General features: G+C 38.4%; 1 protein-coding gene and 1 pseudogene across 6 annotated transcripts in view; both read left to right on the top strand.

Moving 5' to 3' along the window:
- Positions 1-13,534, top strand: part of PUS10 (pseudouridine synthase 10) — an 85,795-nt gene that overhangs the window by 45,992 nt on the left and 26,269 nt on the right. For all 6 annotated transcript variants that reach the window (XM_061432481.1, XM_061432485.1, XM_061432482.1 and 3 more), the window contains exon 5: positions 11,242-11,276. In XM_061432481.1, the coding sequence (XP_061288465.1) occupies positions 11,242-11,276 (35 nt within the window). The remainder of the gene's footprint in view (positions 1-11,241; positions 11,277-13,534) is intronic.
- LOC133257044 (large ribosomal subunit protein uL24-like) lies at positions 701-1,154 on the top strand (annotated as a pseudogene).

Genomic DNA, 13,534 nt, shown 5'->3' with positions numbered 1-13,534 from the left:
ATGGACAGGGAGACCTGGCGTGACACAGTCCATGGGTTGCAAAAAATCGGACCTGACTGAGTGGCTGAACTGAACTGAACCAATAAATGGATCGTTTCTCATTGCATTTATCACATGAAATAGCATGTGATTCATTTATTTATTTTGCTTGTTATCTGTTTCGTGACTATAAATTTTACAAGGTCAGGAATTTGTATCTATTTTGTCTACTAATATATGCCTACCACACTTGGACACAAGACATTTGTCATTGACTGTGGCCACTCTGGACTGTATCCAGCATGTCTTACCCAGGTTCCCAGCAGAAGCCACGGGAATTCATGTCTATTCAGTGATCAGAGTAAGAGGAAGAAATGGGGAAAGGGAGGAAGGAGGTCTTTCTTTCTCCTCCACTCCCCAGGGGTCCTCATACTTCTTTTCTTTGCTGAAAAAGCAAAAAACCTTTGAGGTTGAGATAATATACACAGAGAAAGTGAGAGAGAAAATTATGTTCCACAATAAATAACAGTGTATTCCAGGGACTTCCCTGGTGGTCCAGTGGTTAAGAATCTACCTTCCAATTCAGGGGACACAAGTTTGATCCCTGGTTCTGGAACTAAGCTCCGACATGCCACAGGGCAACTAAGACCCAAAGCAGCCAAATAAATAAATATTTTTTAAAACCAGTATATTGCTCTTCCCTTCTGTGGCCATCGCTGAAGCGCTAGCAGCCAAAATGAAGTTCAATCCCTTTGTGACTTCTGACCAAAGCAAGAATCGAAAAAGGCATTTCAATGCGCCTTCCCACATTCGCAGGAAAATTATGTCTTCTCCTCTTTCTAAAGAGCTAAGACAGAAGTACAACGTTCGATCCATGCCCATCTGAAAGGATGATGAAATTCAGGTTGTACGAGGGCACTACAAAAGGCAGCAAATTGGCAAAGTAGTCCAGGTTTATAGGAAGAAATATGTCATCTACATTGAATGAGTGCAGCGGGAGAAGGCTAATGGCACAACTGTCCATGTGGGCATTCACTCCAGCAAGGTGGTTATCACCAGACTAAAACTGGACAAAGACCGCAAAAAGATCCTCGAACGTAAAGCCAAATCTCGCCAAGTAGGAAAGGAAAAGGGCAAATATAAGGAAGAAACAATTGAGAAGATGCAAGAATAAAGTCATCTTGTCTACAGCTTTCATTAAAAACTGTTAAAATGAAAAAAATAAAATAAAATAAAGCCAGTATATTCTGTACGTTTACATGTTATCTAAGAGGAAAAACAGAAAATGAGAAAAAAAAAAATAAAACCTTTCTCCGTGTATGTGATTCTATGTGTCCCTTTTTCATTTCTAATGATTTTTGTCTATGCTAAGGTTCAGTAAATGCTTTTCAAACTTTTTTACTTATGTACCCTTCTCCAGCCCCAAAAGAAGTTTGAGAAACCATGTGCTCCCTTCAGTTCTGTTCAGTTCATTCACTCAGTCATGTCCAACTCTTTGTGACCCCATGAATCGCAGCACGCCAGGCCTCCCTGTCCATCACCAACTCCCGGAGTTCACTCAAACTTATGTCCATCGAGTCGGTGATGCCATCCAGCCATCTCATCCTCTGTCGTCTCCTTCTCCTCCTGCCCCGAACCCCTCCCAGCATCAGGGTCTTTTCCAGTGAGTCAACTCTTTGCATGAGGTGGCCAAAGTATTGGAGTTTCAGCTTTAGCATCAGTCCTTCCAATGAACACCCAGGACTGATCTTCTTTAGGATGGACTGGTTGGACCTCCTTGCAGTCCAAGAGTCTCTCAAGAGTCTTCTCCAACACCACAGTTCAAAAGCATCAATTCTTTGGCGCTCAGCTTTCTTCACAGTCCAACTCTCACATCCATACATGACCACAGGAAAAACCATAGCCTTGACTAGACGGACCTTTGTTGGCAAAGCAATGTCTCTGCTTTTTAATATGCTATCTAGGTTGGTCAGGAGAAGGCGATGGCAACCCACTCCAGTACTCTTGCCTGGAAAATCGCATGGATGGAGGAGCCTCGTGGGCTGCAGTCCATGGGGTCGCGAAGAGTTGGACATGCCTGAGCAACTTCCCTTTCACTTTTCACTTTCATGGATTGGAGAAGGAAATGGCAACCCACTCCAGTGTTCTTGCCTGGAGAATCCCAGGGACGGGGGAGCCTGGTGGGCTGCCGTCTGTGGAGTCACACAGAGTCAGACACGACTGAAGTGACTTAGCAGCTTAGCAGCTAGGTTGGTCATAACTTTCCTTCCAAGGAGTAAGCGTCTTTTAATTTCATGGCTACAATCACCATCTGCAGTGATTTTGGAGCCCCCCAAAATAAAGTCTGACAGTTCCCACTGTTTCCTCATCTATTTCCCATGAAATATGTTTAAATTGACATCAGAAATGTTTCAATGTAAGTTTAAATAACAAAGAATATTGCTTTTAAAAATGTTTCCATTGGGAATTGTTCACAGGTGAAATTATTTGAGATTTTCTTATGGTAACTCCAGCCCACCTCCCTCTTAAATGAAAAAGGTAATAGAGATAGCTAAAATATGTTCAGCAAAATGTTGATAACTTGAGGCTGGCTTGAAGGACACATGGAAATTTGTGCACTATTCTTTCCACTTGTGTTTGTGTTTTGGTTTCTTCCTTTCATGTTAGAGATTTTCTTCAAATGACTTATGGTCTCTGTGCATTCATTTAAGTACAGAACATTAAAAGGTAATTGAAAGTTATGTGTGGGATGGTGGTGCCTGTTGACTGAGTTTTATTAGAAGAGAACAGGTAGTAAATTGACTTTTTATATGAAAGGACCATATCACATTATCTGAAAAATTTCCCTCAAAAACCATCCAGTTTGTCCAGAGAAGAATCCTCTAGTCTCCTGTCAAGAAAGGTATAAGCTCAGCAGCCTGAGTGCCAGAGCAGGGTAGGAAAGGGGTCTTCCGTTGTCTCTGTTCAGACTGTAAGCTCTTATGGACCCCTCCTGTTTTCCTTGCAGGGCTTCCCTCCAGCTGTTCTCTTGCCAGGGGCTCCTTAGTGTAGACACCTCTAGTTTGGTTTCCCAGAGTATAAGTCTCCTATTGCTTGGTGTCAGGGAGGGACATGGGGGTCCATTTGTTCTTTATATAGGCCTTCAACGATTCCCCTTCTTTTTAGCCCATGTTTCACCCTCTATTGTCTTAGGTTTCCAGTCCTCATCTTTGCTTGGCTTGGAGGAGCTAGTATCTCTCTTTGTCAAGTCTGAGGGATCAGCTTCCTGGGCTCTGCTGCCTTCCACTCCTGCATTCCTTTTCTTTTGTACATTGAGAGTGGTGGTGATGAATCTTCTTGTCTCATTGTAGATGGAGTGTCTTTTTCTGTTTCTCATTCTCTTATTTTACAGTGATTTTCCAGAGAAGTGAGCAGAAAGGGCCTTTTTCCACTATTTTGAAGCCAGAAGTCTGATTATTTTGATAATATTCTTTTCATTTAAAAAGTAATATATAAAAGTTAATTTTAAAAATGCAATAAAGAAATCTTTATCCCTAAGAATATTAATACATTTAGTGCAAATCAAGTTCAACATATGGAATGATTCCAGTCTTATAATTTTCCTAATTAAAAAAATTTTTTTTTTTAGATCTACTGCTTGACTTGTAGGATCTTAGTTCTCTGACCAGGGATTGAACCTAGGCCCTTCGAAGTGAAAGCCCAGAGTCCCAACCACTAGACCACCAGGGAAGACCCTGGAATAATTTTAAAATAATTCTCTTTATAGAGTTCTTGAGTTATTTATTGAAGACCTTTTTCAACAATTAATAGGTTATCAGCAAGTTAGTTTATCTCCTTAATATTCCAAAACTTAAAACTTACTTTTAAAAAGCTGTTTTTCTTGGTAGTTGTTTTGAAGTAAAATTGTTATTTATGGCTATTGAAATTGAGCTAGTTGATGAAGCCTCTTGAATCCGCAGGTTCACTTCACATTAACCAGTGTAAGTAGAGGTGGAGAGAAGGAACTGAAAAGACAGAGCAGCTGCAATGAATGAAGGCTTGGGGAACAGATAAAAATAAAGACAAATAAGGTTCAGCCGTGTCCTTCAGTGTCATATGCTAACTGGGTGGCAGTGGATGCTAATTCTCTAAAATCAAATTCTAAGAGGAAACACCTTTACACCCTCAGCCTGAGCCAATTACTAACAGATATTTGTTGTTATCTCCATTTGACTGATGTCTTTAACTCTAGAATTACCTGAAATTCAGTTGCCAGGTTATCTCGTCATTAGCATATGACACCAAAGGACAAGACTGAACCCTGTTTTTATTTATATCTGTCCCAGAGCCTTCATTCATTGCAGCTGCTGTGTTTTCCGGTTCCTTCTCTCCTCCTCTACTTCTATTCCACCTTCCCACCCCTATAGAATTTTTTCTTGTAATTATTTCCGATCAAATCCTTCAGAGGTAGGCAAAAATTATCTAGAGTATTGGAAAATGCAATGGAAATTCTCCTTTTTCTTCCCCAGTTCCCCTCAGATTCTCCTTAAAACTCACAAAACAGAAGTAGTAATGCTCTTGGAAACTGTATCAGTAGAGCTGTACCCCGGTGGCTCAGATGGTAAAGAATCTGCCTGCAATGCAGGAGACCTGGATTCAGTCCCTGGGTTGGGAAGATCCCCTGGAGGAGGGCATGGCAACCCTCTCTAGCATTCTTGCCTGGAGAATCCCCATGGAAGAGGAGCCTGGAGGGCTACAATCCATGGGGTTGCAAAGAGTCAGATACGACTGAGAGACTAAGCACAGCACAGAGCACGGAGCTGTATCTAATTTGACTCTTCAGATTCATTCTGTCTTTGCTGATTTGTCCTTGCTTTTTTCCTCTTGCTTTGTCACAAATAGAATGTTCAACGTTTTTAATGTTATCTAACTTTTTTTTTTTTTTAATTGCCAACAGTAGTAGGAAAATTTGGATTGAGAAGGTCATATGTCTGGCTTCATTTTCTTTTTTCTCAACCCTGTAGAGAAAGATAATGTAGAGGATTGGGGTGGGTTTTCAAACATGGCTAAAGACAGATCTTTTATTTATCAAAAGAGACAGTCAGACTCTGTGTTAGTCATTACATCACAAGTCTGACATCAGAGATTCTGGGGAACAAAAGAGTGGCAGGGAGGTGATGGTGGTGAGGAGACTTGGAAGTAGGTAAGTAGGGGAGAGAGAGAGGTATGTGTGTGTGTGCTGGGTGGAGAAGAGCAGAGGGTCATGCCTTTAGCTGCCCACACTGCTATTGTCATTTCCCTGTAGGTACAAGTCTATATTTGCATTATCCTTGCTCTCATAAATGAGCCCAAGAGATGTGTAGGATTCAAAAGACCTTAGAGTTTTAAGGGCATTGGTGGTAATTTAGAAACCCCAACATCGGTGTTGATCACCAAGTCCTGCCGGTCTGTGTCTTCATTTTCTCTTAAAGCTGCCTCCTCCTCTCCACGCCTACTACCACTGCCATATATATGATTTCTCACTTGAATTCTGCTTTAGTTTACCAAATGTCTTCATTTCCCTTAGTTACCATCTTCTTCCTCTAACTCACACTGCAACCTGAGTGAGAATTCCTGAAGACAAATATGATCATGCTACTCCCTTGCTTAAAATCCTTCTGTGGCTCCATTTTGCCTTAAGTGTAAAATCTAAACCCCTTACCATGGGTTCACTAGTTCTATCATTTTAATCCTGTTTCCTCCTTTGTACTTTGCAGCCACACATCCTCAGCTCTTTAGGGACCAATAACCTATAGTTCCCAGGAGCTTCCTGATGCTCTGTGGCCTTTGCACAACAGTTTTTCCCTGTTTGGATTGTATTTTCTCCACTCTTCACCCAGGTAATTCTCAATAACTGATTCTTCAGAATTCAGATTAGATGTTACTTCTTGATAGTTTTAATAACAAGACTGAACTGAGGATGCCTTAAATGTCCCCTCAAAATATTTCCCTGTCACAGCCCCTACCACTCTGTGTTTCTATTTTTATTAATCTTATTAATCATTATTATTGTTACATTACCATTTTGGGGCTTCCCTGATAGCTCATTTGGTAAAGAAAGTTGCTCAGTCATGTCCAACACTTTGCCAACCCCAAAGAGTTGGCTGTTGTGAATAGTGATGCTATGAACATAGGGATGCATGTACCCTTTTGAATGATAGTTTTGTCCAGATATATGCCCCAAAGTGGGATTGCTGGATCACATGGGAATTCTATTTTTAGTTTTCTGAGGAACCTCTATTCTATTCTCCATAGTGACTATACTTAATTTACATTTCCATCAACAGTGTAGGAGAGTTCCTTTTTCTCCACATCCTCTCCCAGTGTTTGTTACTTGTAGACAAACAAGTTTGAGTTTGTCTCAAAAAATGAGTTTCCTTTTTAATGACGGTCACTCTAACCAGTGTGAGGTGGTAACTCATCGTAGTTTTGACTTGCATTTCTCTTATAATTAGTGGTGTTGAGCATCTTTTCATGTGCCTACTGGCCATCTGTATGTTTTCTTTGGAGAAATGTCTGTTAAGGCCTATTGCCCATTTTTTAATTGAGTTGTTTGGGTTTTTTGTTGTTGTTGAGTTGTATGAGGTGTTTGTATATTTTGGAGATTAAGCTCTCATTGGTTGCATTATTTGCAAATATTTTCTACCGGTCTTTTCATTTTGTTTATGGTTTCCTTTTCTGTGTGAAAGCTTATAGGTTTGATTGGGTTCCATTTGTTTATTTTTGTTTTTATTTCTATTGCTTTGGGAGACTGACCTAAGAAAACATTGAATAATTTATGTCAGAGCACATTTTGCCTATTCTTTCTTCTTGGAATTTTATATTGTGATGTCTTATGTTGAAGTCTTTAAGCCATTTTGAGTTTATTTTTATGCATGATGTGAGGATGTGTTCTAACTTCATTGATTTACATGCAGCAGTCCAACTTTCCCAGCAACACTTGTTGAAGAGGCTTTTTCCCAGTTTATATTCTTGCCTCCTTTGTTGAAGATGAATTGACTGTAGGTGTGTGGGCTTTTATTCTGGGCTCTCCATTAATCTGTATGTGACAAGTGCCATTTTTAATGCTTCCCCCCATCTTTCCTTCCTTCCTTCCTGCCTCCTCTGCTTGAACAGCCTCAATTCCTGGCCTTACTATAACCCACTTTCATTGTTTGCTGGTAAATGAGCCCCCAGCTCAGAACTCTAAGATTAAAAGCCATTCCCAGGCATAGAGTTTCCGTGATATGTATATGGGTATATGCTTGTGTATGTGTGTGTCTGTCTGTGTGTCTCTGTGTTGCCAAAGTACACAAGCACTTTAGTAAGCACGTTATTCAACTACCCCATTTAGCAAAGCTGAGTCCAGGATTAAATTCTGTGGGTCCTGAGTTTTCAGGAGGTGACATGCTACCTTTGGTATCAAATTTGATTAAACTTGATAACTTTAAGTGGTTCTATTGGGGAGGAAGAATTCAATTTCTTACTCCAGAGAAAGAATTTTTTCCACTGACTAAGGAATGGAACATTTATTAGAAGTATCTTGGTGACCTGAAGGAGAGAAATGTACTTCTTTTACCTCAGCAGAAGTAAGTCCATGGCATTATTAGCACGTGGTAAAATTGAATAATTGAGCAACACTGACTACTTTGGGATTCAGCCTTCCAGCCCCTGCTGTGTGATTAGTTCAGTCCAACCCTGCTGGCATGCTTGAGCAGGGAGCCTGCAGGGGATTAAAAAGGGAAAACCCTTTAACAAATCTCAGGTACTAAAGACATTTGATTTAATTTAACATGTTACACATGGTAATCTGGTTTCCCTTGGCAACCTCCACCCTACACTACTTTATAATCAGAGGATGGCAGGGTAGATTACAGATCTACCCTGGAAGGGACCATAGAGAACAGATGTCAAAAGAGGAAATGAAAAGGTCACTAAAAAAGGACAGAAGAGTCTGAGTCCTCTGACAAAAAGGACAGATAGTTCTCTATAGTGCAGGTACCCAGGAGGGTTTCATTGATGAGGGAGATTCCAGGACTGCCTACAGCAGAGTAGTCTGAGATGTGAAGGAAAGGGATCAAATCTCGTAAATCTTTAAAGGGATAATAATTTTATTATTTGTGAATTACAGATAAGGTTTTAATTTAAAAATGACAATAATAGGTACCATTTATTAAGTACATGCCAGAAATCTTACTTGGTTCGTTGCATATATAATTTCATTAAATCCTTATCATACCTCTGCAAGGGGAATATTAATATCCCTTTATAGATGAGGAAACAAGTATTTATTGATCTCTTAAAGTATGGAGACTGAAGAAAGGTGGGGTAACATTGACTCCAAGGTTTCAACTTTAGGAGACCATTATTTATTTTTTCTATGATCTTAGAGTCCTAGAAGTCTTAGGACTAGCCCCTGTCACAGAGCAGTATATCCACTAATGTCCATTAATGGTGACCTTTAGCCATCCAGAAAAGTTTAAATTACAGTCATCTTTAGTCTTATTGTTGTTCAATTGCTTAGTCATGTCCAACTCTTTGCAACCCCGTGGACTGCAGCACGCCAGGCTTCCCTATCCTTCACCATGTCCCGGAGCTTGCTCAAACTCGTGTCTGTTGAGTCTGCCATCCAACCATTTCATCCTCTGACATCCCCTTCTCCCACCTTCTATCTCTCCAGCATCAGGTTCTTTTCCAATGAGTCGGTTCTTCACATCGGGTGGCCAAAGTATTGGAGCTTTAGCTTCAGTCCTTCCAATGAATATTCAGGATTTATTTCCTTAGGATTGACTGGTATTATCTGCTTGCAGTTCAAGGGGCTCTCAAGAGTCTTCTCCAACACCACAGGTTCAAACTCATCTTTGGTGCTCAGTCTTCTTTATGGTCCAGCTGTCACATCCGTACATGACTACTGGAAAAACCATAGCTTTGACTAGACGAACATTTGTCAGCAAAGTAATGTCTCTGCTTTTTAATATGCTGTCTAGGTTTGTCATAGCTTTTCTTCCAAGGAGCAAGTGTCTTTTAATTTCATGGCTACAGACACTGTCTGCAGTGATTTTGGAGCCCGAGAAAATAAAGTCTCTCACTGTTGCCATTGTTTCCCCATCTATATGCCATGAAGTGATGGGACTGGATTAGTCTTTTGAATGTTGAGTTCTAACCCAGCTTTTTCACTCTCCTCTTTCACCTTCATCAAAAAGCTCTTTAGTTCCTCTTTGCTTTTTGCCATAAGGATGGTGTCATCTGCATATCTGAGGTTGTTAATATTTCTCCTGGCAATCTTGATTCCTTGATTCCAGCTTGTGATTCATCCAGCCCTGCATAGAAGTTAAATAAACAGGGTGACCATATACAGCCTTAATGCCCTCCTTTCCCAACTTTGAACCAGTCTGTTGTTCCATGTTCGGTTCTAATTGTTGCTTCTTGACCTGCATACAGGTTTCGTGGGAGGCAGGTAAGGTGGTCTGGTATTTCCACCTCTTGAAGAATTTTCCATAGTTTGTTGTGATCCACACAGTCAAAGGCTTTAGTGTAGTCAATGAGGCAGAAGTAGATGTTTTTCTGGAATTCTCTTGCTCTGTCTATGATCCAGCAGATGTTGGTGATTTGATCTCTGGTTCCTCTACCTCTTCTAAATCCAGTTTGTACATCTGTAAGTTCTCAGTTCATGTATTGTTAAAGCCTCGCTTGGAGGATTTTGAGCATGACCTTGCTGGCATGTGAAATGAGTGCAATTGTGCAGTAATTTGAGCATTCTTTGGAATTGCCCTTCTTTGGAATTGCAGTGAAAACTTACCTTTTCAGTCCTGTGGCCACTGCTGAGTTTTCCAAATTTGTTGGCATCTTTGTCTAACTCTCTTATTTTACACACTAGGAAATTGAGTGCCAGACATCTGGTAAACCCTAAAGCCAGGTCTTCCAACTCCTTAATTTGTGTATTCCACCATGACCATACACTTTCAAAGAAGGCTTGAGTAAGTGGAAGGCAGGAGGGAAGGGGTCTTGCAGCACTATAAATGATATTAGTTTGAGGTAGCAAAGTAAACAAACTAATAGATTGGAAGGTACTGATGAGACATTTAGGCACTGGGAACAGTTATAATTCTTATCTAACTAGTGATTAATTTATTCTGCTTAGCTAATATCTGATCAAATTGATGCACCTAATGTTTCTAAATGATCCTAAGTCTTTAGACGTCTCTGGTGCCCTACCAGCCATTTGAAGTTTAAAAGGACATACGAACAACAAAAGCTGTCTCTCCAGGTCTTAAAATGGGTGTGACTGGCCATTTTTGCGGCATGTAGAAGCAGAGACTACATGTGGTGTTTTGTTGACTTACACATTTATGCTTCTGTCACGTTCACCAAATGCCGTATATATGAGGCAGGCCATATATTACCTTTCTTTAAGGTGAAAACTATGGAAGTCTAATAGCAAACTGAGAAATCTTGGTGTCACACACTTAGTATACAAAGCATTTTACATGAATTTCACTAAATCCTCATAACAATTGTGATTGTAAATGTTATTGTTTTCGTTTAGGCAACTTTTTCAGTTTTTTTAATCCTTCCCAGAACATTTCCCCTAGCATTTTATTGTGAAAAATTTCAAACCTATATTAAAATTGAAAGAATTGTACAGTGAACACTCATATACCCACTTAGATTCTACACTTATTTTTCTATATTTGCTTTTTTTTAATACACCTATACATTTATCCACCCACACATCTTAGTTTTTATTATATTTCAAAGTGAGTTATAGACATTAGTACATAATACTCCTAAACACTTATACGTGGATATCATTAATTTGAGTTAAAAATGTTAGCCCTATTCAAAAAACAAAAACAAAAAACTGAGTCCTTCAAATCTATGTTTTGGGGACTAGAATATACTCATTCAGTTTGGGCTTTCCCCCATGAAACAGTAAGATATTTTAAGAGAAAAATGTGAGCCACCCATATTAAAAAACACTTGTAACTTATTAATGAGAAATAGAAATCTGTGGGGAGGAGGGGGATACCCCTGTTGAATTCCTAGGCCACAGCAAGCCAGTACTGCAAATGAGGCATCTTACCTCATTTCTGATTTTAAATGAGATTGAGGTCATTGCCACATTTCTGAACAGTAAGTCCTCTTCTACAGGGGAGAGTTTGATTAGCAAATTACTTAAGCACCTTAGTAATGATATTGGAACCAAATTTCAATGAACATTTTTCCCTTTTCTCTTCTTTCTGGGTGTGACTAAATTGCCTACAGCATGCTGCTTGGTTGCTGGTAAAACAGGAAATGGGGTAAGTAATTTACATAGGGAATTTTTACTACCATTTAAATTTAAGCTACTTGATTCTTAAAGTACTTTTACTATTACTCTTTTTTTAAGAGTGAGTTCACTAGCTACTAGAGAAATTGGCACAAAGAAAAATTTTTATTTTATATATTTAGGTATTAACCTTGTTTAACTGGTTTATTGCACAGCATATTAGTAGTCTCATTTTTTTGGTAGATTTATCATGAACATAAATGTATATTTTATAATCATTATGCATTTATATAATGTAGTTTGGCAGCTAATTTTAAAGGAACACATTTTATGCTGGTCTTAGAAGCAAAATTATAAACCTAATTATGCTGTAAAAGATACGTAGTAAAGTTCTAGTTAAGGCAGAACAACAGTAAGTTTATACATAGATAAGACACAGAAAACATAGGTTCACAGTCCTTTATCTGAAACCCTTGGTGGCAAATGTGTCTTGGAATTTAGAATTTTTTAGACTTTGGCAATTTAATACAGCATAAATACCATATATGATATACCTCTCTCCTCTGGGGTAGTACTGTATTATCAAGCATTAATATTTCTGCAGTGAAGCATACCAATATTCACACCAATTTGATAAACAAAGCCTTACATGTTCAAGTCAGAGTTTGGTTGCCAACTGAGTTAAGGAAAAAGCTCTTTAATTTCCCAGAGCTTTCTGGATTTTGAAACTAAAAATTTTATACCAGTATGAAAAGGGCCATGTGACTCTTGGAGGGTCCTGTGTACTCCTGAAAGAAAACCACAGAGAGAAGTACAAATTTCTGTATCAGAATCTCATACTTGGTATTTTATAGAAAATTAATTCATCTGGCATTTTTGTGTGTGTTGTATTTCACATCTGCATTTTTAAAAGGGTAGTAACCACATATTTATCAAAGGTTTGGGGGTTCTGTTAGGTTATGTTAAATTAGTCTCAAATGCTTGTGATTCTGGCATAATAAAATTTGATCCTGTGTTTGAGAAATTTTTTATTAATAGCATAGTCAGAGCATGCTATTTTTCAAATGTTTCCAGTTTCCATCCTCCTTGCTTATGGTGGTTATTTCTTATTGAATGATTTTAAACCAAGGTTAGCTCTCCCAAAAGATCCTGATCAATATAGGGATACTAAAACAGGAAAAAAATGCAGAATGCTACTCTTTTCTCTTAATATCCCTAGTTCATTCTATAATAATAATGTCAAAAGGCTGTGGAGGGATTGCCATTAAAGAATTGATTCAAGGAATTTAGGAAAAAAGTGTATTGGATATTTTGGTTCATCTTTGCTTAAGAATGGTTATCCTGTTGTATGTGTAGAAAAAGTGATTGTAATTGATATCCTCATCATTAGTTATCTAACAGAGGAGAGGGAAATGCAGTTTCTAAGTATTAAATTGGTACTGAATTTACCTTAATGACTACTGATTCCTCTAAAGGACCATCAATCATAAGCCTAAGGACCTCTGTGAAAACATTCACCCTAAATTATATTAGAAAAGCTATTAGCCACATTCAGCTTGCAGGATTGAAAATCTGGCATTTTAAGTACTGCATTTTTGCCTTAAAGATGAGGCTAAGGTTTCCAAAATGTCTGTTAACCCTTTCCTATAGTTCATTAATCTGGAAGGAAAAAAATACCTGTAGTTGAAGTTTTTAAACTGGAGTAAGGTGCTTTAAATTGAAATGTATTTCAAAAACCATGAAGGACCTAAAATATCAATTTTCTTAAACACATAATGAGTAATGTTTTAATCTGTTTTTAGGATTGGCTTTGGCAACAATCCTTTGTACTTTAGACTCTAGAGTCTAAACAGTTTTAAAGGGTTTTCCATTCTTGTGTTTTCTGTTTTCACCTTTTTATTCTTTAAAATGGGTGCTCATACCTTAATTATTTACTTTCAACTGTGATGCTGTTTTAATGCAGATATCATTAGTTAAACTGTTTGATGCAATGTCAAGATAGTCTTTGAAAATTCCTAAGATGTTTCTGATACTCAGAGAACTAGGAACAGTTTATGAAGCTTAAACACAGTGTATAGAGAAGTAATCTAATTTTTTGTCAGATGTAGGGCTTATCAGAGTCCTTCATTGTTAAACCACAAACCCAAAGCATATGAAAGCATTCAGTTTAACCAGTTATCTCAGCTGGATTAAAATGGGTAGGTCAGCTATTTCTTAATTTACATTTTTAGAGTAACAGTGGTCTTTATATTGTGTGTATATAATTATATTTTTAGATCAATTAAATTT

This window comes from Bos javanicus, chromosome 11, assembly GCF_032452875.1.
Source record: "Bos javanicus breed banteng chromosome 11, ARS-OSU_banteng_1.0, whole genome shotgun sequence".
Classification (NCBI taxonomy): domain Eukaryota; kingdom Metazoa; phylum Chordata; class Mammalia; order Artiodactyla; family Bovidae; genus Bos; species Bos javanicus.
Note: the sequence above shows the minus strand (reverse complement) of the source record. Positions and strands in the feature narration are given on the sequence as shown.